Here is a 27864-nt window from a genome sequence, read left to right on the forward strand (position 1 = left end):
CTAAGAGTCTTGAGTTCTGTATTTGGCAGCATTCATAGGGCCACTTGGCTTGGGAAAGGCTTGGAAAGGTTTGTTTGCCTTCAGGTTGGGTGTCTGAATGAGGGGACCCTTTTGAAAAAAGGCTAAGGGAAACTACATATCTAATTCAAACTAAGGTCTTCAGCTAATTTTAAAGGTAAACTTCAGCAGGATCTATTTGCTCCTGAGAGACCCCTGCCCACCTTACATCGTGGGCTACCACCATGGGCCAGATTCAATTGTGTCGTTTGGTTGAGGGTCAAGAGAGAGCATCTGTCAATGAGAAAGCTCCATTCTTCAAACTAGGACCCAAGCAAACTCTCCTCTCCTGTCTTGGCATGGGCTGGCACTCTGAATTGCCTGCTGAGGGCATTACCCAGTAGCATCTGCCGTGGAGGGCAGCCTAAGCCCCTTGTCAACCAGCAGGTCACAAGCGGTCTATAGCCGGGGCCTGTATTCTGTTAATTGAAACAGGAATAAAAAGTGCATTCTACTTCATTGACCATAGTGGCCAATGAGGAGCCATCTTCCTTACCTTCACCATGCTATCCTTGCAAGTAGAATAAGGCCCGTTGTCTGGGAAGATCAGAGAATTGATTGCCAGGAAAAGTAGGTATCAGTTTCTTCTCTGACAGTAATATGCCATAAAAACTTGGGCAACTCCCTTCCCTTTGGGACTGTCTCAAGGTGTGAGATAGTGTATGGGGAAGAGTCTTTAATATTAGATGATTTTAAGTCTGACCCTGATGTACTTACAATTCCTCACCAAATATCTGCTGTCAACCTGGACATCGGTGTCATCTTTTATTTTCAATCATTGACCGGAGAGTACTTCACCTTATTCCACGCATACAAATTTGGATAGCTTGCAATGAAAACATACACAATGAAATAAAATATTACAGATCAGAATTAGAAAGAATATAATTGAGTAGGAAATAGATCATAGGAAACAAATAGTCTGACTGTAAAGATCTACATAGTTAGAACTAGGTCTCACACTTCATCCTGAGCTTCTGGGCCACCAACGCAAAAAGAGCCAGAACCAGGTAAGAGTCAAACCAGCCCTAGCCGGTTTGCTCAGTGTATAGAGCATTGGCCTGCAGACTGAAGGGTCCTGGGTTTGATTCTGGTCAAGGGCATATGCCCAGGTTTCAGGCTTAATCCCCAGTAGGGGGTGTGCAGGAGGCAGCCAATCAATGATTGTCATCATTGATGTTCCTCCCTTCCTCTCTAAAATTAAAAAAGTAAAGTCACACAATAAAAGGAAGAAAAAAAACATTCTTTTACAAAAGCAAAGATTTCCCTAGTTTTATACATGGTACCTCCAGTGTCATCAGGGTAGGGGAAGCAGATTCTGTCACCAGGAGAAGGCAGTTAAGTCTTCCCCATAAGTAGTCTCTGGCAGCACCTCAGGCTCCCAAGTTCAGTGCCCCTCCTCTTTATCTAGTTATCTTCATTGTAGCTTGACTTTTCTCTCTAGGGGTTACTGGCCTTCCCACACTGAGGCCACTGTACTATCCCACTTTGCTGCTCTTTGACTCACTGAAAATCCAATCGTAATTATTATGGAAACACAGGCCAGTCAATGGGTTCCCATTTCTTCAGATTTCCATCCTTACTTGGAGGTTTCGATCAATTGTGATTGGCAAGCAGCTTCCTTGTTGAGCACGTTCCCTTTAAATTCCCCCCCCCCCCTCCCCACCAGCAGGGCCCATCTGGGTGTAAACAAACACTTCAGTGCAGCCCAAGACAGCCCCTATCTAATACTCAGCACGATCCCCTTACATCCGGAGCACTCTTTGAACATTTTTCCTAGCACTTGCAGCATTCGTCCTCCTGATGATCTTCACAGTGACCCTGCAGGGGAGACAGGAAGAGAGATCGTGATCCCTGTGTTGCAGATTGAGACATGGGAGACACATTGAAGTGCAGTGACTTTCCCAAGGTCACTCCATGAATAGGAGTGGAGCTGAAACCAAAACATTGGTCTCCTGATCTGTGTATACACAGCTGCTTTCTGGCCAAAGATTGCATGTGCGTGTGTGTGTGTGTGTGTGTGTGTGTGTGTGTGTGTGTGTGTGTAAGAAAACAAGGCTTTACTAAATGTGAACTGACTCCTTTTGCTCTGCTTCTGCAAACCCATTGGCCCAGCCTTGAGTATATGTGGAATAAAGGAAGCAATTGGATCTGATCTGTGGACAGCTGGTGGTTAGGATAATTTTCCTGGAGGTGAATGCAGGAGACTGGAGGCCCCTGGGATTACCAACAGACCACCTGGCTGGCTTCCTTGCTGCTCAGTTCTGCTGAGGCCACAAGGGGGCAGCATGTAGCACTCACCCAGGTTTCTGGTAGATGCCTTGTTTCACCCTCATTCGACTTGAGACAAGACTAGGACTTAGGAACTATGACTGCCCCTTTTCTAGTGGCACTTAATCCTTGGCCCCCTCCTGGGAAGACCCTTAACGTTTGAAGGGAGGAACCTTCCTAGGGCAACAATGAAGTCTGGAAAACTACCCTTTCCAGAATATTGCATCAGGGTAGGTGGTCAGATTTTAATAAGGGCTTTTCAACAGCTTAAGTTCATTCAAGGCCCCAAAGCCCCAGTTTGGTGTCTTTCCACTCCCCTTTCCTGCACTGTGTGCTCCTGCCACATTCAGTTACTTGCCGGCCCCTGAACTTACTCCCATGTTTTCAGAATGTACTGGCCCCAATGCCTGGAATGTCCTTTTTCACTTATTGATCTCCTATACATCCATCAAGGCCCCATTTAATGGGCCTTGCTGAGAAACCTCTAATTCCTGGAGCGAAGTTAGCAAAGACCTCTTCGATGCTCCCATAGCAACTTCTACAGTCTCTATTATTAGTGCTCAAATACACAGTCATTCAGCAAGTATTTCTTTGGCACTTTCTGTGTGTCAGACATTGTTTTGGACATTGTGAAGACAGATGAAAACAAGCCAGGCGAGGATTATGCTGTCAGGGAGCTTATGTTGGGTTGGAGGCAGAGGTGGGAAAGGAAATGGAAGAGATAGACCAAAAATACAAGTTAGGTCCTGAAGAGATCCCATCACTCTTAGAATTTTCTAGTTTGGACTGTCTTCCTTACCTATGGTTCTCCTCCTGTTCAAGGTCATCTCTGTGCCTTCCGAGCCCATGTAGGCTAGGGCTTGACACCAAAAGAATAACAGCAACTGATGAGTAAGGAAATGAACATGAACCCTTCCTCACAGATGGCCTTCAACACCACACACATCCTACCTCTGCTCTCATTGTGGCTTTTTTCTTGTTCATGTTTTACTGAGCACTGATAAAATGCCACAGGGGTTTTAAATGGAGAATTAAAAAAAAAAAAAATTTCTGTGAAGGGAAAGATACCTAAAGCTTGGAACCTAAGTGGGTTATCCCATTTCATTTTTGCATCCACATTAGGTGGGTATTCTCTCCATTTTTTAAATGAGAAACTGAGGCTCAAAAATAGATAAGAAATTTTCCAAGGGCACCAGCTGATTAAGGAGAGCCCTAGGCTCTAAGACACCTGTCCCCTCCAGTTCAGCCCCATTGGTCTTGTCCCCGCTGTTTATGATTCTCTTTCCTACAGAGAATGAGAGCACTCTCCCCCAGCTCCTGGGTAAGGACCTAGCCTTTGTCCTACCTCTCCAGCTATCCATAGGCCCCTGTGGGGTGGCATCTGACCACCTAGGTGGGGAGGGCTTAGTAGAGGTCAAGTGCCTGGTCACATGAGCAACTTGAGTGTATCCTCCTCAAGGCCCTCTGAGTCAGGCTGGTAGCCATTACTCCCTAGCTTGTATGCTGAGACTCTACCACAGCCCAGGAAGAGAAGATAGGGGACAGCAAGGCTGGCACTTAAGGGGAGAACCGGAGCTGAGCTCCAGGTGGGCCTGGCTGGGCTGGGCTCCTCTGGCTGGCTGGTGCTGAGAGGAGGCCCGGAACGGAACCTAGCTTCCCCCCACCTCTGCAGCCCTGGCCCTCCATTAAGCCCCATCACCTCTCCAGCTCCCAGTCCCTCTCCCAAGCCGGGTGTCTCTCTCTCACAGTGAAAGTCTGTGGAACAGAAAGAGATAAAAATAAATAAATAAATAAATAAATAAATAAATAAATAAATAAATAAATAAAAAACACAAGGAAAAACCAAGATGGCGGCATAGGAAAGTCTGTGGAACAGAAACTTTCTAAGATCTTGTATGGGTCAAATGTCTTTATTTTGCTTTGTATTTAAATGATGGCTTGGCAATGTATGGAATTCTGTGTCCAAAATATTTGCTCTTAACATTATGAAGATACCATTCCATTGTCTTGGCATCTGTTCTTGCGGATGAGAAGCTTGCTGTCAATTCAATTATTGGACCTTTGTAGATAAGCCATCTTTTCTCCTGTTGGCTTTTAGAATTTCCCTTTGATCCTTGATATTCTACAGGTTGGCTACAAGGTGTCTAGATGTACTTTTGTTTTTAAAGATCTCTTACTAGGCAGTCTATGGGCCTTTGAAATATTGAAATTCACATCCTATTTCTGGAAAGAGTTTAGTCATTCTTTCCAGTATTTTTTCCTGGAACTAATAATATATGTGCTGGATTTTTTCATTCAATCTTTTACGCCTCTTTTCTTTCAGTAATCTCTCTCATTCTGTGATTTGTTCCGGAGGATTTCCTCTGGTTTAGCTTTTCTTTCACTGATTCTCTCTTCAGCTGCATTTACTCTATTAATCAATCTGCTTTTTTGTTTGTTTGTTTGTTTAATATCAATGACTTTTGTTTTCATTTCTAAAATGTCTAGTTTTTGTCATGTTCCTGTTTGAGATCTTTCTATTCTGGTATTACAAATGCTATCCTTTTATCTTCTTCGAGATTTTAACTATATTAAACTTACTTGCAGATAGCTTATTTTTGTTTATTTATTTTTATTTTATTTTTAATTTCTTTATTGATTAAGGCATCCCATATTTGTCCTCAACCCCCCATTTCAATCCCCCACCACCTCTACTCATGCCCCCACCCCCTATTGTCCTTGACCACTGGTTAGGCTCATATGTGTGCACATAAGTCCTTTGATTGATCTCTCCCTTTTATCCCCACCCTCCCTTTCAGGTCCAACAGTCTGACTCATGGCTCCTTATCTCTGGGTCTGTTCTTGTTCATCAGTCTATGTTGTTCACCATTTCCCCTAGATAAGTGAGATCATGTCCTACTGAAAATATAAGAATCAAAAATGAGACAAGCAATAATGGTTATGCTGAAAGGCATATGAATCAGTCTGTAGTGAGTTTCTTTCTGGGCCACCAGTTCTTTTGAGACCCAATTTCAATGTCAAACAGTTCCTTATGTGTACAAGTCAGCACTGATATTTCAGTTCTGGATGGTGGGTAAATGGTGAGGATAGCTTCTTTATCTCTAGGTTTTTAAGTATGAATTCTCTCAAGATATTGTACTTCCTATATGTTGTGAAGTTTATTCTTGAGATAGTGATTTTCAGCACATTTTTTTCTGATGGTGCCATGGGATAGGGAGGCTACCATAAGGGATGCTATCTCAGTTGTATCTGCCCGGCCATGTGGAAGTGCACCAGCCCCAAACTTGCTGTTATATTACTGTCTTGGCCTGGGATTTTTCATGGTGTGCATACCAACTCCTGAGCCCCGATGTGGATAGGCTTGAGGTATCATACTCACATGGGCACTCTTTCTATCCAAAGCCAAGGCAGGTAGCAAGCAGGCGGAGCTATTTTAGTCTGTTTATGGCAGGCAGCATGCTCCCAGATCCCACTTTAAGCAGGGAGCCTACTGTACCACTGGTGGGGTCTGCAAATATATCAATACTTCCACCTCTGACCACCTTCCCTGAATCCCTCCTCAGAGGCAGAGCTCCAAATACTACTCACCACTGGAATTCCCTCTTATTTCTGGCTTAGAGACTTCTCATTCTTGTTTTTGAGCATGGATATGTTATTGTTTATATATATATATATATATATATATATATATATATATATATATATATATATATATATATATATATATATATAAAATTGATTTTTTACAGAGAGGAAGGGAGAGGGATAGAGAGTTAAAAACATTAATGAGAGAGAAACATCGATCAGCTGCCTGAACCCCCACCACTGGGGATGTGCCTGCAACCAAGTACATGCCCTTGACCAGACTTGAACATGGGACCTTTCAGTCTGCAGGCCAATGCTCTATCCACTGAGCCAAACCAGTTAGGGCTGTTGTTGCTGTTTTTAATTATCCAGCATTTATCTTGTATATTTACTATTTTAAGGAGAAGGGACTTCAGTAAGTGTTTGATGAAGTTTGACCTGGAAGTCTGTCCCACTGTCTGGGCCTCCTGGCCCTGTCACTCAATCTGCAGCCCTCCTACTCACATCATCTCCCATTCCGAGCCATCATCCGCCAGGGGAGTGGGGAGCAGGGGAGCTTTTGTCCATTGCACTCTCAGCAACTCAGAAAAGTCCTTCCTCATTTCCTTGTGCCAAGGCTGTTGCTGAGAACATGGAGCCTTCCCGTGGGCCAGCGGCAGTGTTGTCTTCTGCATGGTCTTCCAGGAGTTGGGATCAGGAGGCAGAGCCCTGAAGGCAGCGGAGGAGCCGTGCAAGAGGGATGGCTTTGACCTTCATTTCTCCACCCCCTTCTCCCTCGGAGTCTCCTCCTGTGGGCCCCCCCTCCAGCCAAGAGGATCAATGGGGGTCCACTTTCGCTGAGCTCAGCGACACTACTTTGTCCTCACTTCCTGTGGCTCAGACTGGCCGGGCAGGCCTGCATGGTCTGTGCTGGAGAGAGCTCAGTGGCATGTCCAGATCTAGGGGGAGAGAAACTCCCAACCAGCCCTACTGCACCTCTCACCTGCTGGGCGGCCTAATTCTCTTGTCCTCGCAGGCCTCGTTGGGAAAGGAAGCAGGCCTGGTCTTCCTCTCACACTCCCTCTTCCTGCTCTCAGTGCAGGTGGAACCCTACAGGGAAATAATGCCTGTGATGCCATCACTCCTTACCACCCTCCACGCTAACCCCTCCTTCGGTCGAGAAGAGCTGGACGACTAGGGAATTCTCACAGCATCTCGCCTCTCCAGCGAACAGACACTAAAGATCAATGGTTCCCATTTGCACAGCTCCCAGCATGATCGTGACTTTTCCATGCATTATTCTCTTTAAGTATGTTTTTATTGATTTCAAAGAGAGGAAAGGAAAGGGAGGGAGAGAAACATCAATGGTGAGAGAGAATAACCGATTGGCTGCCACTTGCATTCCCCCTACTGGGGATCGAGCCTGCAACCCAGGCATTTGTCCGGACCGGAATCGAACCATGACCTCCAGATTCATGGGCCAATGCTCAACCCCTGAGCCACACCGGCTGAGCTTCCATGCATTATTGCTTTCAGTCCTCCTGTCAGCCAGGGAAGGCAGGGCAGAGGTGGAATGACTTACCCAAATTCACCAGCTAGTCCAAAAGTAGAGCCAGGAAGTCCAGCCGTGACTCACAGTTCAGTGCTCTTTCTGCGCCTGGCACTGCCAGCCGCCCTGGGGGCTGGTACCTCCACCCCTCTGAGTGAGCTCTCTCCTATACAGCCCAGCCTCTGTGGCATGCCCTTGGCCCTGGCCAAGCTCCTTGGTTCCTATCAGGCCAAATTGGACCCTTCAGCATAGCATTCAAGACCTGCTGTGTCCCCTTTGCCAAGCTCGCTCTTTCTCCCCTGTGCTCTATGACATCCTCCCCATCCTCACACTGCACCTGCCCATTCACACACAGTATAGCACAAGGGTAAAGAGCTGTACTAGACAAGTCTCCTCTCCGAGCCTCAGTCTTCTTGCTTGCAGAATGGGGTTTTTGGGATGGTGGAATAGACATGAGGCTTAGCATGTAGCATGGGCCTCATCGCTGTGAGCTGCAGGCAGTATTGGCTGTGCTTCTCGGTGCCTCTCGAAGCTCTCCCACCTCTGTCCCCAGGCGCCCGCTGCCATTGTCGATAGTCTCCCTCGCCGACCTCTAGCAACCCTAAGGGCTGTCAGAAAACCCAGGGGTTTTCTGGGGTGTGGGGAGGGCAGAAAAGGAAGTCTGGTGGGTGGAACCCAAAGGGGTGTGGGGATGGGGACTCTGATTGCTTTTTACACATTGGGGTGCTACCTTATAATTCTGTCTGTAAAAGGGATTTCTTTGCTAATGGAGTCTGAAAACTGCTGACTTCAGCAAGCCACCCCTTCCCACCCCAAGAAAGCCCTTGGTGGACCTGAGGTCACACGGAGAGTCAGTGACAGGTTTGGACCTGGCCGCTGGTCCCCACCACTTGCAGATCTCAACCCTCTCAGACCTGGTAGGAGGGAGCCCTAGATAACAGGATTAGGCCATCTACGGTCCCCCTCAGCCCACAGCACTGATCCCAGGACCCCATGCACAGCAAGTAGGTGCCAGCCAGGCGAGAGAGCAAGTCATAGAGAGATCTAGGGTCACCCACTGGCCGTTATCCTTAGGTGAGTCCCCGTACCTCTCAGCCTCAGCTTCTTTGTGTGCAAAGGGGCTGCTCTAAGTCCCAGAAGGGGCAGAGCTTGGAACACAGTTGGTTCCCTGCAAATGGGAGCCCTCTCCATCGCACCCTCCTCCTCAATCAATACGTGCTCCATTGATGGATGATGGCGACAGTGATGAATCAGAGGAGATCCTGGAGCCCTGCCCCCTTCTTGTTGTGCAGATGGAGAAACGGAACGCAGAGCCAGGAAGGCACTTGCCCAGGTGGGACAGCGAGTGAGTCTGGGCCTGACAGGGACATTTAGCGGTGTGACCAGACAGAGAAGTTGGGGGCCAGGGTGGGAAGAAAGCTGCTGAGGAAGGGGTGATGGGAACAGGTGGGGAAAAAGGACAGAGGAGGGTAGGAACCTACAGCACCCCATCCTCCCCCGCTCCCTCCAGCAGAGAGGTTGACTGAGAAAGCCTGGGCAGCGGTTTGCTCAGTAAAGCTTCTTTGTCATTAAGGGCTGTGGTGGGGAAAGTCCTCTCTCCAGTCACATCTTGGGAATCTGGATGGAGCTGGACGCAGCATGCAGCCGGGTGAGTGGCTGCTTGTCCTCTGGGGACCGGACTTTCTCCACTGCTTCTCCACGCATACCAACGCTGACTGAACTTTTCTTACAGCCTAGAACCTTCTTTCCCATCCCCTCAGCCCCTGGGAAGACTTCCCTGTGTCTCCACTTTAAAAAGTGGGCCTGACCTCCATCACACATGAACCTGCGGGAGAAACGGGCCTCTGTGCCCTACAAAAGTCCCTCCTGAGATCTAACTCCGATCCCTCTTGCTGCAACCACAGTCTGCCTCCTCTGCCTGCCTTTGGTGGGATAGTCTGGAGATGGAGTTGGGAAAGGTGATGAGAGACCCGCTCTCCACACTGAGGCTTCCTCACAAGGAGAGGAAGGGACTTTGTAGTCCCCCAAATGGGAAGGGAGGTGTGGGGTCCAGAGGTGACGCTGAGCTTGAGGGTCAGATTTCCCAGAACAGACCCAATTTCAGGGCCACCTGGGTTCAACCGCCATTTCTGCCACAGAGGTCGAGCCTCAAAAAGACCCTGATGCCGAAACCGGTCTGGCTCAGTGGATAGAGCGTCGGCCTGCGGACGGAAAGGTCCCAGGTTTGATTCCGGTCAAGGGCATGTGCCTTGGTTGTGGGCACATCCCCAGTAAGGGGTGTGCAGAAGGCAGCTGGTCGATGTCTCTCTCTCATCGATGTTTCTAGCTCTCTCTCCCTTCCTCTCTGTAAAAAATCAATAAAACACATATCTTAAAAAAAAAGAAAAAGAAAAAAGACCTGAGACACCCCCAGATTCCTTGCAACTATTTTCCTTTCCACCATTCAGGTCCCCAGACCCTAGTCCCACTGCCATGAACCCTGTGTGATGAGGCCCAGATTCAGGGAGAGCAGTGTCGTACATTCAGGGATGCTAGCTAGCTTCAGCTCATAGGGAGAGGATGGGTTAGCCAGCGAGGCACCCCACCCACCGTCCCCTCCTCTCGTCCCTCCCCCCCCCCCCCCAACAATGAAAGCTCGGGACTCTGGCCCTTGATGTCCCTGGAACCCCGGGAGAGATTCAGATCAGACCCCAGAAGGCACGCCCTGCTATGCAGAGGGAAAGGGTGAAGGGGTGTGCACAGGTTGACAAGCCCAGCTTGGGGACCCCTCGGTCCCTGAGGCCCCCTCTCTGAGCGCTGACAGCTCTGCTGGCCTCCCTCCCCCACTGGCGCTCAGCAGATCAATGCCGCCTTTGCTGACAGCTGAGAATCGAGCTCGCCTTCCCGCCCCCTCTCCTGCCCCTCCCGCGGGCTGCTCTGTCCCCCGGGATCCTCCGGAGGAACGGGAAGAGTGTGCTGCGGAGGAGCTTCACCCTGGGGCAGGGCCTGCGGAGGGAGGGAGGGAGCGGCCGGTGTGGCCCCAGCTTTCGGCAGGGGAAAGAGGGCTGGAGGAGAGGAAACCCAAATCACCGCTCTGTGCTGGGCGAGGGGGGACAAGAATGAAAGGGCCGCCCCCCATCACCAGCCAGAGAGAGGAGGCCGGGCACCAAGAACTTGCCGCCAGAGAGGCCGTGGGTGGTGGACAGACTCCCAGTTTCTGGATGGGTCTGTGGACCTCTCGGGGGCTGGCTCAGAGTTCCCCTGCTAGCATCCCTGAGTCCTGACCTGTGGTCCAGTCAACTAAGCTGTTCAGACTGAGCCTGCATCAGAGGAGACCCTTCCTCGGGCTGGGTGGCCTGCCTGGGGCGCTTCCCATCCTGAAGAAGGAGGGGGAGGTGGGTGGGAGGGGAACGGAGCCCCACTGGGCCGCACACACTGAGCCGGCAGCGCTTGGGCATCGGACCTTGCGGGTTGGAGCTGCTCACTGAGCCACACGCTCAGCGCACACTTTCCACACCGCGCCCAGGGCGTGAAGGGCACAGCCCGGGGGGACACAGCTAACGGCTCACACCGCCCACGCCCAGGCGGCCGGACTCTGCACACCCATCATCTGCACACCCATCTGCACCGGACCCACCGCCCACGCCTCCAACCCACTCAGTTCCACCACCTGGCAGACCCACAGCCACCCACTCCGCACCGACAGCGAACACTTCTGTGCCTGCTCACACCCAAACTCCGCTCGGCACGTGTGCCACCCGCGGCCGCGGCCGCACTCCACGCTCCCCGCCCGCTCCGCTGCCCGCGGTCACCCCGGGGGCGCTCAGCCCGGCCTCCGGGTCCACGCGGGCCCTCGCCGCCGCGCACGCCCCCGGCCCCAGGCCGGCCTCGCGGCCCCGCGCGCTGCCCCCGGGGCCGCCGCCACGCGGCCGGGTCCAGGCATCGCCCCGGCGGCCCCGCGGCCGCTGCGCCCCGGCCCGCGGCCTCCGGCCTCCGCCGCGCGTCCCCTCCCTCCGCCCCGCGGGCCGGCGCGCTCGCTCCCTCCCGATTTGGGAAGGCGGCCGCGGGGCGGGCGGGGGCGGCGGGGGAGGGGCGGGGCGGCGAGGGTGACATGTGAGCAGCGCGCCCGGGCAGGTGGAAAGGCGAGCGGCATGGAGCGCGTAATAAGAGAGTTGGAGTCGGAAAGAGCCGCCCCAGTCGCCGGGGAAGCGGGCGGTCAGCGCGGGTTCCGGCGGCCCCCAGCCTCCGAGCGCCCGCCCCCGGCCCCGGCGAGGCCCCTGCCCGGACCCTAGCCCCCCGCTGCCTGCGCCCTCCCCGGGCCGCCGCGCCGGCCTCGGGTCCGAGCCATGTGCCGCTAAGCGCCGCCGCGCGCGCCCCCGCCCTGACCGGCCCCGGCCCCGGCCCCCCGTCCGGCGCCTCCCATGGCCGAGGCCCCCCCGCGCCGCCTCGGCCTGGCCCCCCCGCCCGGGGACGCCCCCCGCGCCGAGCTGGTGGCTCTCACGGCCGTGCAGAGCGAGCAGGGCGAGGCGGGCGGGGGCGGCTCCCCGCGCCGCCTGGGCCTCCTGGGCAGCCCCCTGCCTCCGGGGGCGCCCCTCCCGGGGCCGGGCTCCGGCTCGGGCTCCGCCTGCGGCCAGCGCTCCTCGGCCTCCCAGAAGCGCTACCGCCGCCTGCAGAACTGGGTCTACAACGTGCTGGAGCGACCCCGCGGCTGGGCCTTCGTCTACCACGTCTTCATGTGAGTTTGCCGATCCGTGCCCCCTGCCTCGCCCCGCGCTCCCGCTCCACCCGGGAGCCTGAACTCCCCCGGATCCGCCGCCGCCGGACCCTGGCTCCGCCTTCTGTCCCCAGCCCCCACGGCCGACCCTCCTGTTCACCCCGTCCCCCAGGCCTGAGCTCCATGGCTGATTTCCCCCCAGCCTGACCCTAACCCCCAGCCCCCAAGCCTTGATCCCAACTTCAACTCGCTTCTGACCTCTCCCACGGCAACTCCTTAGTTCCCTCTTGACCTCCACCCCCTGCTCCTCGGTCCCAGGTGCTCCCACACGCAGTGTCTTGTCCGTCATCCTCTCTGCAATCTGGAGCCACTACAGTGGGGCTCCCCTTTCCCCGTCCTCACCGCTGTCCCCGCGTCCCGGACACAAAGAGGGCCCTTGGGCCCCCACACGCTGTCTGTCAGCGTCTCCCCAGCTCTGTCCCGACAGCGGACTCCCACCTGGGCTCCGCTGGGAAATACCCCTCCCCGGGGAAGCTGACCACCCTATCCCAGGGCAGGCTCCCGATTATAGGTGTTTGGGGGTCCCGGTGAGTCCCCCAGTCTTGACACTCATGTGTGCTGTCTGACTTATCTGAGTCTTCACTCAGTCTCCCCCGCACCCTCAACTTTCCAGCAGCAGCAACAGCGGCAGCGGCAGCGGCAGGCTGCCCTGTCTGCCTGCGGCCTGGCTGGCCAGCCTGCCCGGCTCCCTGGCCGCTGCACCAGGCCTGGCTCTGGGCACCCCAGGGGAAAAAGAAAGAGGAGAGGGGTAGGTTTGGAAACACTGACGCTGTGCCTCCCTCCTCCCCCCCCCCCCGCCCCCCTTCACCAGCTCCTACAACTCTCAAAAACACTGACCCCTCTTGGATATAAAGAGTGAATTTTGGCAGCTCAGAGCGCAGTCTTGGGGGACGGCCTGTCTGGCCGGGAACATGAGAGGCCCCACCGATATCAGTTGAAGGGCCAGGCCTGGCTCTGGGACGCTGGGAGGTGCCGAGAGAGACCTCCGGTTCCTGGAAAATGTGCTGCTGTTAATCCCTCCTTCCTGCCCCCAGAGAGGACCTGTTGGTCTTGGGGGTCTCCTGAGTGGTCTCCTTGCCTGACTTCCGTGCTTCTGACAGTGCTGCCTGCCTGGCTGTCCCTCTGCCAGACGGAGTTTCCACCTGTGTGCAAATCGGCCTGTCCATTTGTCTCTCCCCCTAATTGTGCGGCCTTCCTTCTCCTTGCCGGTGTCCCTCCCTCTGCTGACCTGTCCAGTTACCTGTGTGCCTGTCTGCCCATCTGTCTATATCTGAGTGTCCACCGGATTATCTCCTTCTTCTGCTTGTCCGTTCCCATCATCTTTTGCTCTGTCTGCCTTCCTGTCTCTGCTTGTTGCCTCTGCCCAGTCCGAACTGGGCTCACAGAATTTCAAAGGTGGAGGGGAGAAATGCTGGCAAAGGAGGCCCTGTCCACAGGGAGGATAGAGGAAGCTAACCCTCAGCCAATAGGCTCCTGGGGTGGCAGCCTTGGCTTCATGCAGCGACCCCTGCTAGGCTCGGCCAGGGGCGGAGAGTGAAGGCTGCGGAGGACCTGAGGTTAGTCTCGGGGTCAGGGTCACGGTTAGGACTAGCCTGACCCCCAACGCCCACCGAGGGCCTAGGATGAAGATCTTTGCTGCTGAGAGAGCCGTGGGAGTGATGGAGGTTCCTTGCTGGCATACGCATACGAGAGACGGTGGGGTTGGGGGTGAGGGGCAGGGGCTGCTGCTTTCTGGTGCCCTTGCCCACACTGCAGCCTGGGATGCCCAAGCAAGGTGGGATACTCCACGGGGAGCAGCTGCGCCCTCCGTGGGATCCTCTTGGGAATCCCACAGGGATCGAGGGGGGGTCCTTAGTCTCCAGGCCTTGTCTCTCAGCCCTCACAAGGATCACTGAAGGCGGAGGAACCGCCTCACGTCCCCCAGCCAGCCGCGGTCTTCACCTCCGCTGGAAGGGCCTCTGCTTCCTCTCTAGGAGCTAAATCCGCTGGTACCTTTGCCCCACATCCTGCCTTACTGGATGCCAGGAATGCCCTGGCCAGGGGCATGCTTGTCCTGATCACTTGTCTCCAGGAGCCCAGAGCTGAGGCATCTCTTAGGAGTTCTGGGGGAGCAAAGGCGCCGAGATCTCAGGGGATTGGTCACTCGTCTTAGAGATCAAGGGCGTTGGGGGATCAGGAGCCCCACCTCTTCTTGTGTGCTGTGTGATCTTGGGTTGATCACTGGGCCTCTCTGAGCTTTAGAACTCTAGACCATCAAAGCAGGTAGCAACCCCAGCCTTTGGCCTCCCTCTGGGACGCGGGAATGGGTGGGAAAGGGCCGGGTGAGCTGCAAGGGCCTGTTGGAGCCCGAGGGATGGGTGTTCTTCAGGAGCTTCAGAGGTGGGGTTTCTCGGTCGCTCATGGCTGGGTCTTGGGTGAGCCAGGAAGTGCTTCCTGCTGTTGGACTTTAGTCCTACAGGGGCACTTTTGCTCAAATCCTCCCCCCTTCCCTAGGGACCCTCAGAGGCAGCCCAAGTGAGGGGAGTCCAGTGAGCACAGTTAGCTGACCCCCTTCCAGAGCCTCTGGCCCTGGTAGGAGGGGCCCAACAGAAAAGCCTGGAAGAGAAGGGCGGAGGAAGGAGGGATGAGCTGGGTCCATTCACCCCAGGAGACACCTCCCTCACACCTGCTAGCCAGGCCCCACGGGGCCCCCACAGACCTGCAGCTTTTCTGGCACCGAGGCGTGGGAGATTGCCCAGGGGATAAGTCCCGAGTCCACCTCTCCTCCCAGCAGCTGCGGCTCTGGGAAGTGGGAACCACTGACTCCCGTCTCCTCCGTAGTGAGGTCTAGAATGAGGGATTGCTGGCCCCGCTCCGAGCTCTTCCTCCTCTCGGCAGGCCCTTCGTCTTGTCACCTGCCTCCTCCCTGTGCCCCTGGCCCCTGATGTAAGCCCTCAGCCCTTCCCAGGCCCTCTTTCTCTCTGAATTCTGAGCCATAGCACATCACTGCCCACGATGCTTTCCACGCCATCACCTTGCTGCACCCTGTCAGGGGCCAGCCTGGCTTCCCTTTGGGAGTCAGAGGCTGACAGGGGCTGGGATGGAGCACAGCCCCCCGCGCCCTGTCTTCCTTGAGCCCCTGTGAGACTCGGCTGCTCCCAGCCCCCAGCGGCCCAGCAGCCTTTCTCTATGTGAAGGTTTACGCTCTGTAAACATCCTCCGGCAGCCTTGTCCCTGGGGTCAAAAGCTGTGGGAATGGGGAGGAGAGGAGGTGGTGGCTGCTTGTGGGCCCTCAGGCTCCTAATCCCGGCCCACCGAAGCTCCCCTGGACCATGGCAGAGGCCCATCACCTGGGTTGGAAATAATCCCAGCCAAGGAACCCACCGCCCGCAGGCATCCCCGCCAGGTGGGCCCTCACGGGTGACAGCCCCGTTTTGCCAGAGAAAACTGAGGCTCTGGAGATCACAGTAAAGTAGTGGCAGTTACAGGACCAGACCCCAAAACTCCTTACTCCCCGTCCGGGACCTGCCCTCTCCCTGCCGCCTCCTGGGTTGGCTCTTGAAGTTTGGCCCGTAGTCTCTGATGGTGCGTGGAGCGTGGGCCCTGTGCCGGGCACCGTGCTGAGTGCTCTCTGTAGACCTCGTACGTGTCCTTCCGTCCTTCCATCCTTCCGCAGGGCTGAGGCGGGTGCGGTCACCCTCCCCATTTGCAGGTGAGGAAACTGAGGCTCGGGAGAAGTCTCCCAGGGCACTTGACGGAGGCCGGCACAGAGCTGGGGCTGACCGGGAGCCGTCTTTCTCCTGCACCTCAGCTTCAGCAGCACCCCACCTCCAGGCTCCTCAGGAGCAGCACTCCTGGGTCATCCGTCCTTCTGTCCCCAGCACCCAGTGACAGGAGGCCGGTAGTGGCAGGATTTTGTGGAATTGAGTGGAAACTGCCCAGCCCACCCAATGCAGTCACGCTTTTGCCATGCAAAGCGTTGGCACGCGCACATATCTCTCCAGCATACCCGTCCATCTGTCTCATGCACCATCACGTGGACACGCATATCCGTGAATATCACTCACGAACACCCAGAAATCTAATGCACGGCTGCTCCTACGTTTTCACGGACTGCACACACACATACTTGGGTCTGTGGCCCTAGCGTCGACTTTTAGGACAGAGCAGCGTGGGCCCATTCCTCGGGTGTGTTGCCTTCACCTGTCCACACCACAGGGTTGCCCGAAGCCACCTGGGTTGGCCCTTGAAGTTTGAGCTGCAATCTCTGATGGGGTGCGGAGCACCGAGCTAAGGGCTCTCAACCAACCACTTCCTGCTCCTTCAGCAGGGCTGAGGTGGGCGTGGCTATCCTCACCTTGCGGGTCTGTGTATGCATCCACCTCAGACTGCGTGGCAGGGTGGCTGGCTTCCTAGAACTTGGCTGGTCTTTGCTCCTTCCTACGGGCGCACAGAGAGCCTTCTGTCCAGCCCTGTGATGGGCCGGGGCTGTGTCCAGGCACAGAGAGGGGCAGATCCTTAGCGAAGGTCACACGTGGTGGTCAGGGTGGAACTGTGTGAGGAACCCAGGCCTTCTGCCTCCCAGATGAGGACTTTCGATAATACGCTTCCTCACCCCAATCCATGGGGACCGTCGCTCCAAGAACCCGGCCTTGTGATGGGAAAGTCTCGGCGTGTGACCCAAACTCCGGTTTCGTGCTGCTGTTTTTCAGCCCCAGACCTTCTGTTTGGTCCTTGTAAGAAAGCCTGAGAGAAGAGACCATCCTGCTTTCTAGCCTTTTCCCTCTCCCTTACACCCCTTTGCTCTCCCCTTCCCGAGTTCTACTTTGGGGATCACTGGAGCGGGTCAGACTTCTCATGGTGGGTCACCCCACCCCAGCTCCATAGAACATTCATTCTGTCCATTGGGGAAGCCCTGCTGGTGTCTGACTTTTCAGTCCCTATTGCTGCAGGAGCCTCTGCTCTCAGAAGGCTGGAGCCAGGAATGTTTCAGGACGTGATTCTTCTTGGGCTATGGCAGCACCTTGAGTGGGTGATTAATGGAAGGTTCTCTGAGCCAGTCAAGGGAGCAGAAAACGCAGGGAGCAGGGAGAGAGCAAGGCTCTGCGGGTCCCTAAGGCCCTGCCCCTGTCCCCGCCCCCAGAGGGAGGCCGAGCTGGGAATGTCCCTGGCTAGAAGTTTTCTCACCCCTTCCTGCCCTGCACCTATGTGGGTGGACTAGGGGGCCCGGCAGGGAATTCTGTGTGTCTGACCTGGGGGTAACCCCTCATTATGCCCCCTGCTGTGGGATTTGTGGGGCTGGAGTGGAGGAGGAGGAGGGACTTACCATTTCTCCAGAGACTGTCCTGCCGGGGTGTGTGTGTGTGTGGAAGCACATGGGGTCCGAGTCTGACAGATTTGGGTTCATTTCTGGTTCTACCCTTAGTAGTTGTGTGCCCTTGGGCAAGTGACTTAACCTCTCTGAGCTTCTGTTTTCTCATCTGGAAAAAAGGGAATAATAATAGCTGCCTCTAGGATTGTCAGAGCTAAATGAGTTAAAGCACCTGACGCAAATGCTCGCCATCATCATCATCATCATCGCCATTGTTATCGTAGTGGTGATTGTCATTCCCTTCCCAGGCGAGATCTGCCGGTGTCCTTGGCTCAGCACAATGAGGCGAGTGTCTGGGTGTGCGGGAGCGAGTGGGAACTGCGCGCTGGGCGAGCAGCTCTCCGTGGGAAGCCTGGGGGTTCGGCTTTGTGCGCTTCTGAGGAGCATCTGGAACGTGACCATGACCCTAATTTCACACTTGACTAGAGCGAGGCTGGAGCGTGGTCCTCACCCACCTGCCCGAGGTCACACAGCTAGTGAGTGCATCGCGGCACCAGGACTCCAACCTGGGTCCTTAGGACTTTATTCCTCTGCTCCTTCTTTCATGTGACAAATATAGTTTAAGAGCGTTCACTGTGTGCCAGGCCTGGGGAGGCAGAGGGAGGCAGGCTGAGCGTGGGCCCTGCCTGGGAGGGGGAGGGGGCACAGTGAGGAGACTGCGGAGCCTCTGCTGCCTTCCCTCCCAGGCGCCGGCGGAGAGGTCCGGGCGTGGGCGTGAGCATGCCTGCGCGCACGGGGAGGAGCGAGTGTGTGAGGGTGTCATTGTGAGGCCAAGGTGTGGGCCGCACTGTCCGATGGGGCGGCTAGCGTGGCCCCAGGGAGGTGGAAGTGGAGCCTTGGTGCTCGGGGACCCCTGGGGGAAGAGGGCGATCCCCACTCTCTCCTGGGGAATGGGGTCAGGGAACCCCAAAGGAGATGGAGGGGTCTCAGGCCCAATACTTACTGAAAAGGTGCCCCCTCTACCCCAACCCCAGTCTCGCTCTCCCCTCTGTCCAGTGGGATAAACCGGGGAGTGGACCCTCAGGGCTGCCGAGCACAGAGGGACTCTGGATGAATGGGAGCAGATGCTGCCCCCCTCTTGTGGGATTGGGGGTAGGGAGTTCTTTCAGCACCTTCTTCCTGGCTTTCTCAGAGACCAGGCGATTCCCAGAGGGCTGCCTGCCCGCCCACCACCCCCGGCTCTGAGGGTTTGGGGAGAGGATGCAGGTCAGACCTCTGAGACCTCCCCAGAAAGCCCCCCATCCCCCAAGACTCCAGGCTTTCTGGGCAACTCTGTCCCCAGGGCAGGATCTGTGTGCCCCGGGGGTTGGCACCTGGGAGGTGAGGAAGGAGGGGCAGCCCCAGGCAGCAGACTAATTGGGCTGGGAATCCGTGGGCAGCGCCTGAGGGAGGGAAGGAGGCAAAGGGTGCAGGGAGCTCAGCGATTCCTTCTCTCTCCCCCTCCCCCCCCCCCCCTTCTGGAGATTGGGTGACAGTGGGCGGAGCGGGGTCAACCCCAATCCCTGCAGGAAAATCTGGGGCACTTCATTCTGAGACTCCTCGGACATCTAGGGCAGGCTGGTAGGACAGGGGGGAAGCTTGCTGGAGATAAATGGACCAAAGTTCCCTCTAAAGCAAAAGGGATGGAGGTCAGATAGCAGGAGGGACTGCCCAGTAGCCAGGAGGTAGAGTGAGATTCCCTGGGGGTACTCTTCCCAAAACTCAGGGGCTCCCGTCCAGCGGGACTGGACAGGAGTTACTCTGATAACTGTCCCTGTGAAGTGAGTGGCGCCCTGCCCTCACACTGGGAAGGATGGGGAGCAGATAGAGCCTCCCAGGGAGAGGAACGGATCAGATCCAGCACTTGGCTTTGGAGGGTGGGTGGGGCAGAGGCTGCCTCCCCGCCATCCTTCCTTCCCTGTCCTCCTCCCTGAGAGTCTCAGCCCGTCCAGGTCATCGTCTTTGGGTTTATTTTTTGCTGGGCTCGGCTGTCCCCAGGGAGGGGAGGGGGTAGGGAGAAAAGGAGGGGAAGAAGGAACAGCTTTGTCAGCACAATCCCCAGCGCCTCTGCTCTTGCCCTCCTTGGCCTGGCTGCCACCCTCTTCCGGAGGGACCTGTCCCCGGGCACGATGGGGACCCAGACCCCTGTGGGACCTCCTTCCTTCAGCAGGACCAGCAGGTGGGGAATACCCTCACCCCTCTTCCATTTGTACTGCCGCAGAGCACAGAGCCAGGGGGGCCGCAGCTTCGTTTCACAGGTGGGGAAACTGAGGCCAGGAGAAAGGACACGGCTGCCCAAGGACACAGCACACAGGGGACGTCTCCACCTCCCCTTCTCATGCTGGAGTAGCCCAGAGCCCAGGAAAGCGGCCTCCCACTTCCGCCTGGATCTCAGCGGGAAGGAGCAGCCCCCTGATTTCATTCACTCCTCCAGTCCTGGTCCTCTGGGGATCGGTGGCAGTCTGCTGGGAGGGACAGAAGATGGGGAGGAGAGTGTGGCCCAGGGATTGGCAGAGGGAGGGAGGGAGGCTCAGCCTGGGGATGCTGTCAAGGCCCACGGAGGGTGCCAGCCCCTCCCTCTACACTCTTCAGCCTCCTCTTTTTGTTAAAAAATATTAGCCCTGCCCTAGCCGGTTTGGCTCAGTGGATAGAGCGACGGCCTGCGTACTGAAGGGTCCCAGGTTCGATTCCAGCCAGGGTTGTGGGCTCAATCTCCAGAAGGGGGCGTGCAGGAGGCAGCCGATCAGTGATTCTCATCATTGATGTTTCTATCTCTCCCTCTCTGAAATCAATAAATATATTTTTTAAAATATTAGCCCTATTTTACAGATAGACAGATTAGGGCCCGTGGTTAACATAGTAATAGGTGTACAGAAGGGATTCAAACCCAGAGTCCCCTGGGCTCCCCATTCTTTTTTTCTTTTTCTTTTTCTAATATTTTATTGATTTTTTTTACAGAGAGGAAGGGAGAGAGATAGATAGTGAGAAACATCAATGAGAATCATCGATCAGCTGCCTCTTGCACACCCCCTACTGGGGATGTGCTCGCAACCAAGGTACATGCCCCTGACCGGAATCGAACCTGGGACCTTTCAGTCCGCAGGCCGACGCTCTATCCACTGAGCCAAATCGGTCCCGGCTTGGGCTCCCCATTCTTGAACACACTCTTCCCTTGACTCCAGTCAACTTGTCTCTTTGGCTCTTTCCATTCAGTTCCGTCAGCAACTCTCCCTGCTCTTTCTGCCCCGTGAATGTTGGGGCCCCTCAGGCCTCTGCCATGGGCCCTCCTCTCTCTCGAGTTTCCATGGAGGGGGTTCTCGTGTGACATCCGGGGTCACCTCTGTGAGGACCGCCTCCCTCCCCACAGTTTCCTCCCTGAGCTTTACCTGTAGCTGCTGTGGACACCTCACCTCCTCACCCCCCTCCTCAAAATCAGCATCGCCTCCCCACCCCTCACCCCCAGTGACTCCTCCACACACACCCCCTGCCCAAGTCTGGAGAGCCCTCCCTCCCTCAGATACCTTTTGCTCTTTACCTAAGAAACAACTTGTGGTGCCCCCACATGTGCTAGTTAAGGCTCCAGGTACTTTTCCTTCTGCCTTAAACTCCTGCCCCTCTCACCCACCCCCATCATCTAGCAAATCTAGCAAACTCCTATTTAGCCTTCAAGTCCCAGTTTGAGCATCCCCTCTTCCTGGGTGCACTCCCTGCCCACGCCCACTCTGGGCTGGATTGGGAGCCTTTGGAGTCCCCGGAGCTCTGCTCGGCCACCGCTGTGTGCTTCTGCTCCTCCTCGCTCTCTCGCATCAGATGGCGAGGTCCGAGTGGTGGGGGTTGAGCACAGTGCTTGGCACATGGCTGGTAATTAGTGAATGTTTGCTGAGCCAGGAAATAAAGGTGGCATTGAAGCCGGCTGTTAGGACGAGGAGGGTTTTGCCAACCAGAGGGAAATCGGATAAAGGACCCTTAGGTCCTCTGAGTGCAGGCACTGAGCGGGCAGCTCTCGTGGTTTTAGTCCTGAGTGCACTCCAGGGGGAGGCAGCAGCTGGAACAACGGCTCTGGGGTGGGACTCTCTTCCCCTACCCTCTTCGCCTCAGGATCTGCAGAGTCAGACCAGGGAAGTGCCGCTGGCTGGGAAGCAGAGCTTGACTGATCTCTTCCCATGAGCTCATGCTCTGCAAACGCGAGGCCATTTAGTCCTCTGTTATTACTGTTCTTAAGAGCTCCCACGCAGTAATAAGATTCATGGTCCAGTCTATACCTCTGTATGGCAGGCATTGCTCCCATTTCGCAGACAGGAAACTGAGGCTCAGAGGAGAAATAACGTGTACCAAATGACAGCTTGTCCAAGGTGCAGCTGGGAAAGGAGTCCATGTCAGTGTGACTCCGGAGCCCAAGCTCCAAGTGGCTCTCAGAGGCGTCAGCAGACCCGTGGCAGTTTTCAGTGGCCTAAGGCGAAACCGAGCGAAATAAGGACAACAGGATGACTCTCATAAAGCTAAATTTATTCCATTTAAAGGACTGTCTTCTCGTCTGAGATTATGTCCTTTCTTTTATGAAATGATGGGGCTGGGAATTTTTTTTAAAATGTCCTTACTTGGCAAAATAAAAAGTTGACAACCTTACGCAGTCCCCAAAGTGTTTTTGAAAATTTTACCGGTGCGTGAAATCCCTGGGCTTGGGCGCCTCCCTGCCTCCTCCCTCCGAGCGCTGGGCCCAGCGTGGGAGGTGTCTGGCTGGGAGTGGAAGGATTAAAGGCATGGAGCCTCAGTCTCCACTGGGTGCTCCTGAGCCTTGGGGCCTGCCCGCCCCGGAGTGCACCGAGGACAGGCCTAGGCAGGACTCTTGTCAAGGGGGCAGAGCCAGCCAGAATCAGTGCTCCCCCCTCAGGTAAAGGAGCACTGGACCTGGAGTCAGCAGGCTGGGGTTTGGTTCCCGCCTCTGCTTCCTAAGAGCTGTGTGACCCCAGGCAGGTGGCTGAACCTTTCTGAGCTTCTGTCCATGTAGAACGACAATTATCATCTCCTCCTGCCCACCTCACCTGCTGCCTCCTGCATCAACTGCTTCCTTAACTATAGGCGCTGTGAAGAACAGAGGGCTTACTTAGTGTGCTTTTGCTGTTCGTATCTTCCCCTTCCCTTGGGTCCCGGCCTGAGGTTTGAGCCCCGAGGAAGGGACTTTGTGGGTGCAGGTGGGGGTACAAGGCCCTGTAAGAGCACATCGATCAGCCTGGTGATGCCTCCTTAGGAGTCCCAGACAGGCCGGAGGCCGGGGACCTCCAAGGCAGCATAACGCTCTCGCCGGGAGCCAGCCTCTGTTCTAACGGAGCTCTCTCACAGTAATAAGATTGTGGTCCAATACCAGGTATTGTGCCAAGTGCTCTCCACATGCCACTTCATTTAATTCTTGCAAGAGCCCTGGGAGGCAGGCACTGTCATTAATCCATAGTACAGAAGGGGACACTGAAGCCTAAAGGTTCAGCCTGCAGCTGCCACACAGCCAGGAGGCGGTGAATAAGCCCTAGTGTGCGGGGAGTCTGTGGTGTGAGAGGGCCTGAGTGTGCGGAGAGTCTGTGGTGTGAGAGACACTGAGTGTGCGGGAAGTCTGTGTGTGAGAGGGCCTGAGTGTGCGGGGAGTCTGTGGTGTGAGAGAGACTGAGTGTGCGGGGAGTCTGTGGTGTGAGAGAGACTGAGTGTGCGGAGAGTCTGTGGTGTGAGAGAGACTGAGTGTGCGGGGAGTCTGTGTGTGAGAGGGCCTGAGTGTGTGGGGAGTCTGTGGTGTGAGAGGGCCTGAGTGTGCGGGGAGTCTGTGGTGTGAGAGGCCCTGAGTGTGCGGAGAGTCTGTGGTGTGAGAGAGACTGAGTGTGCGGGGAGTCTGTGTGTGAGAGGGCCTGAGTGTGTGGGGAGTCTGTGGTGTGAGAGAGACTGAGTGTGCGGAGAGTCTGTGGTGTGAGAGAGACTGAGTGTGCGGGGAGTCTGTGTGTGAGAGGGCCTGAGTGTGTGGGGAGTCTGTGGTGTGAGAGAGACTGAGTGTGCGGAGAGTCTGTGGTGTGAGAGAGACTGAGTGTGCGGGGAGTCTGTGTGTGAGAGGGCCTGAGTGTGTGGGGAGTCTGTGGTGTGAGAGAGACTGAGTGTGCGGAGAGTCTGTGGTGTGAGAGAGACTGAGTGTGCGGGGAGTCTGTGGTGTGAGAGGGCCTGAGTGTGCGGGGTCTGTGGTGTGAGAGAGACTGAGTGTGCGGGGAGTCTGTGTGTGAGAGGGCCTGAGTGTGTGGGGAGTCTGTGGTGTGAGAGGGCCTGAGTGTGTGGGGAGTCTGTGGTGTGAGAGAGACTGAGTGTGCGGGGAGTCTGTGTGTGAGAGAGACTGAGTGTGCGGGGAGTCTGTGTGTGAGAGGGCCTGAGTGTGTGGGGAGTCTGTGGTGTGAGAGGGCCTGAGTGTGCGGGGAGTCTGTGGTGTGAGAGAGACTGAGTGTGCGGAGAGTCTGTGGTGTGAGAGAGACTGAGTGTGCGGGGAGTCTGTGGTGTGAGAGGCCCTGAGTGTGCGGGGAGTCTGTGTGTGAGAGAGACTGAGTGTGCGGGGAGTCTGTGGTGTGAGAGGGCCTGAGTGTGCGGGGAGTCTGTGGTGCAAGATGGTAGGAACGGATTTGCAGGGCTGCAGCAGGCGGGATAGCTGAGGACACCCAAGGTATACGTCGGGGTGTGAGTGGGGTGGGAAGGCAAAAGACACCTTCCTGCTGAGTGGCTTCCAGTGTTACCTCCCTCTCTTCCCTCTCTGAGTCTCCCCTCCCCCTCTTGCTGTGATTCCCAATAAAAAAGATAATAGCGAATGCTTATTAAGCCCTTACAGTGTGCCAGACACTGCTCTGAGAAGGTGCCAGGCCTTCTCTCACCTTTTCCTCTCACCAGCCCCGTGAGGTGGGTACTAGTGCTATGCCCATTTTTCAGTTGAGGAGACCGAGGCAGAGAGGTTGAGTAACTTGTCTGGGTTTAGTAGTGCAGACAGGGTTTGGACTCCAGAAGTCCAGTCTGGGAGCTATGAGCTTACCTGCTGTCCTGCACCACACTGCACCTAATTTGCCCTGATGGGCCTGCCTACTGGGGGGCTGATATGAGGACCAGTTGATACTGAAGTTCAAGGTCCTGTCCCCCACCCCAAATTTACTCGTTTTTATTGATTTCTGAGAGGAAGGGAGAGGGAGAGAGAGACAGAAACAGCAGTGATGAAAGAGAATCATTGATGGGCTGCTTCCTGCACTGGAGATCAAGCCCGCAAGCAACAGCAACTTGGCCATGTGCCCTGACCAGGAATTGAACCATGACCTCCTGGTTTATAGGTCAACACTCAACCACGGAGCCACGCCAGCCTGGCCATTGTTTTCCTTCTTGCTCTCTCTCATTTGGGAAGCCTTCCCTCCAGTCCATGCTCTAGCCCCGATGCTGGGGACAGAGCAGTGAATCCACACTCCCCTGCTCCCTGGGGGAGATGGGCCGGGAGGTTGGCAGTGCCAGGGCACCATGGAGTCCTGTAGGAGCCCAGCACTGAGGGGCCAGCCCCAGCCCCCAGATGGGCAAGGTTGGGAAGGTTTCCCTGAGAAGGTGGCTTAAATTGAAACCTGAAAAATAAGGAGTAGGAGTCAACCCTGCCAAAAGGAGCAGGGATCAGCACTCCAGGAAGAGGGACCAGCATGGGCAAGCCCAGAGGTGCGGCTGAATGTGGCATTTGCAAAGGTTTTCAAGAAATCAGGAGATGGGGAGTCTAGAGGCGCGAGAGGCCTGCCAAGAAGAGGCTGGGACACGAGCAAGGCCAGGCTGAGGGGCAGGGACTTCCTGGAGGACCCCGCGTGCAGGAAAAGGAACTGAAGGGGAGTGCCACAGGCATTTGAGTGTTTCAGAAACAGCTCTCTGGGTCTGGCAAGGAGATCGGGCAGCGGACTCTGGCAGGGAGCTCTGGGAATGCCATCCGTTAGGCCTCTTCTTCCCCCTGCCTTCCCCTCCTGGCCCAGCCTTCTGAGCGTCTCCTCCGGAGCTGCCCACTAACCCTGCCAGGCCTGGCTGGACCTGACCTGGAAACCTAGGACTTTGCCTATAGGGAAAGCACAGCTGCTTATGCAAAGCCTGGCCTGGGGAAGGTGTGAGTGGCTGAGCTGAGGGGGCCTTGGAGGCAGAGGGGGTGGGTATGGGCACAGAAGCTGCCTGCCAAGGCGCTCTTGGGGAGATAGGTCTGGGGCCTGTGGGGACCGCCAGAATAGTGGCCTTAGAACTACCCCATGCGGACACCCAGGGATTTGGCTCAGCTAATGGTGGGGTGCCCTGGGCACCGGGCAGGGGGCTCAGCCTACTTCAGTTTCCCTCTCCCTCCCTCTCTCACAGCTCGGCAGGGAATAGAAGTCACCGGTCTCACTCAACCCCTTCATTCTCCAGAAGGAGAAACTGAGGCATGGACTAAGGTCTGGTGACAGAGCCTGGACTGGAACCCAGGCCCAGCCCAAGAATCTCAGGTGTACCCAATGACAGTAAACAACAGTGAAGACCCTGCCACGGAGCTGGCAGCTCTGGCCCCTCTGAGTACCGTTAGGCAGTCTCTTCACAACTCTGAGCATCAGCTCTGGATCCAGAATGCTACCTCCTACTGGGAAGGATGTCCCCTCTCCCACCTGGTGGTTCACAAAGCACTTTAAGGCATGCCTGGCTCAGGGTGGGGCTTAACTGTTTGCTCAGTGAATCTCACTGAATTCTCATAACTACCCTAGAGGAAGATAGTATGACCCTGTTTTATACGGATCAGAAAAGAGGAAGGACTTGCCCAAGGTCAGTCAGCTGAGAAATGACCAGTATGGGGCTGGAGCCCAGGTGTCTATTCACTGGCCTAAGACCCTGGACCAACACAGCCCCACATGTAAGCCTGTGCTCTCAGTGACAGTCAGCTTGGATGTCCCAAGCAAGACCCATTGGTTGGCTGGACAGAGGATGTTTGTGTGTGTGCATGTGTGTGAGCAACCTGGCCCGCAGCTCACATCACCCCCTGTGCCTCGGTGCCCCTGAGACTGCAGCTGCTGCCCCAGGGGGCGGGGATCTTCCCACTTCCCGTCCTGCTTTGAGGGTTTTATGGTTTTTTTTCCTCTTGGCTTGGCTGGCTGGGAGAGAAGCTGGCTGTGGTGTGACCGAGGATGGGGTCTGGCCATCTAATACCCTGCACATGGCAGGCACGGGGTGGGCACCAGGCTGGGAGAGGGATTTGCACCCTCCTAATCCGGGGGCTGCAGCCCTCCCCGTCTTGGCCAGGGCCGTGGGAGAGGTGCATCCCTGCCCCCGTGCCCGGCAGCCCCAGCTCAGATCCCTGGCGCACACCCAGGTCCTCTGCTCGGGGCCTTCTGCCCCGCTCACGCTCCTCACCCTCCCACGATGTGAGCAGCTTTGGGACTTAAGGGGGCAGCACTGGGCCGTTTGGACCTGCTGGAATGCAGTGCTGCAAAGCACTTGGGCTGGAAGAGGAGGGCAATGGCAGGCAGGTTGAGAGCCCGTGCTGGAGCAGAGTTAGGGGCAAGGCCCGGTAGGGGCACAGCGCTGGAGTACTCGGGGCTTATCCTGGGCCACCCTTTCTGGGAGAAATTTGGCTGCGAGTCAGGGAGGCAAATGTGTGGGCCATGCCCCCCTTCGCCGGGCAGTAAACACACGGCCATCTCCCAGGAGACAGCCCAAACATCCCGGCCCCCCACAGTTATTTATACCAGGACTCCCTCTCCTCCTCGGCCTGGTCCGGGCCTCTCCGTCCACTCCTCAGCTGGGAGGCCTGACGTGAGGACGCAACCCTGTCAAGGCTGGAGGCCTCAGCAGCAGGCCAGCTCTGGACGGGGCACTCACTACCTCCCCATGGCCTGTCCATGGGAGGCCCTGGATCAGAAATGTGCTCAGGGAGGCCAAGGCCTGGGCAGCAGGAGGAGTCTGAGGCTTGAGCCCTGGACATGCTGTCATCGGCTACGGGACTGTGGTTCTTGGCACCCCGTGTTCAGTAGGAGGGAGAGGTCTAGACGGGTGCTTTGCAGAATGTTTTAAGCAGCCGATCTGGTTCTTTAAATGAAAAGTGGCACGGGAGCACTGTGTATAAAACAGACCAAAACACCCTGACTGGTGTTGCTCAGTAATTAGAGACTCGGTCCAGGCACCAAAGGGCCACAGATTTCATTTCTGGTCAAGGGCACATACCTGGATTGCAGGTTTGATTCCCCCGCCCCGGTCAGGAGGCAGTGCAGGAGGCAGCTGATCCATATGTCTTTCTCACATCGATGTTTCTCTCTCTCTCTTTCCCCTGCCCTCCCTCCCTTCCACTCTCTCTAAAAATCAATG

General features: G+C 55.9%; 1 protein-coding gene across 4 annotated transcripts in view; it reads left to right on the forward strand.

Moving 5' to 3' along the window:
* The first annotated feature begins 11511 nt into the window (after nt 1–11511).
* KCNQ4 (potassium voltage-gated channel subfamily Q member 4) overlaps nt 11512–27864 on the forward strand; it is a 56753-nt gene continuing 40400 nt past the window's right edge. For all 4 annotated transcript variants that reach the window (XM_045584659.1, XM_036446020.2, XM_045584658.1 and 1 more), the window contains exon 1: nt 11512–12155. In XM_045584659.1, the coding sequence (XP_045440615.1) occupies nt 11842–12155 (314 nt within the window). In that variant the 5' untranslated portion in view covers nt 11512–11841. The remainder of the gene's footprint in view (nt 12156–27864) is intronic.

Source organism: Pipistrellus kuhlii, unplaced genomic scaffold (assembly GCF_014108245.1).
Source record: "Pipistrellus kuhlii isolate mPipKuh1 unplaced genomic scaffold, mPipKuh1.p scaffold_m20_p_2, whole genome shotgun sequence".
NCBI classification, from domain to species: domain Eukaryota; kingdom Metazoa; phylum Chordata; class Mammalia; order Chiroptera; family Vespertilionidae; genus Pipistrellus; species Pipistrellus kuhlii.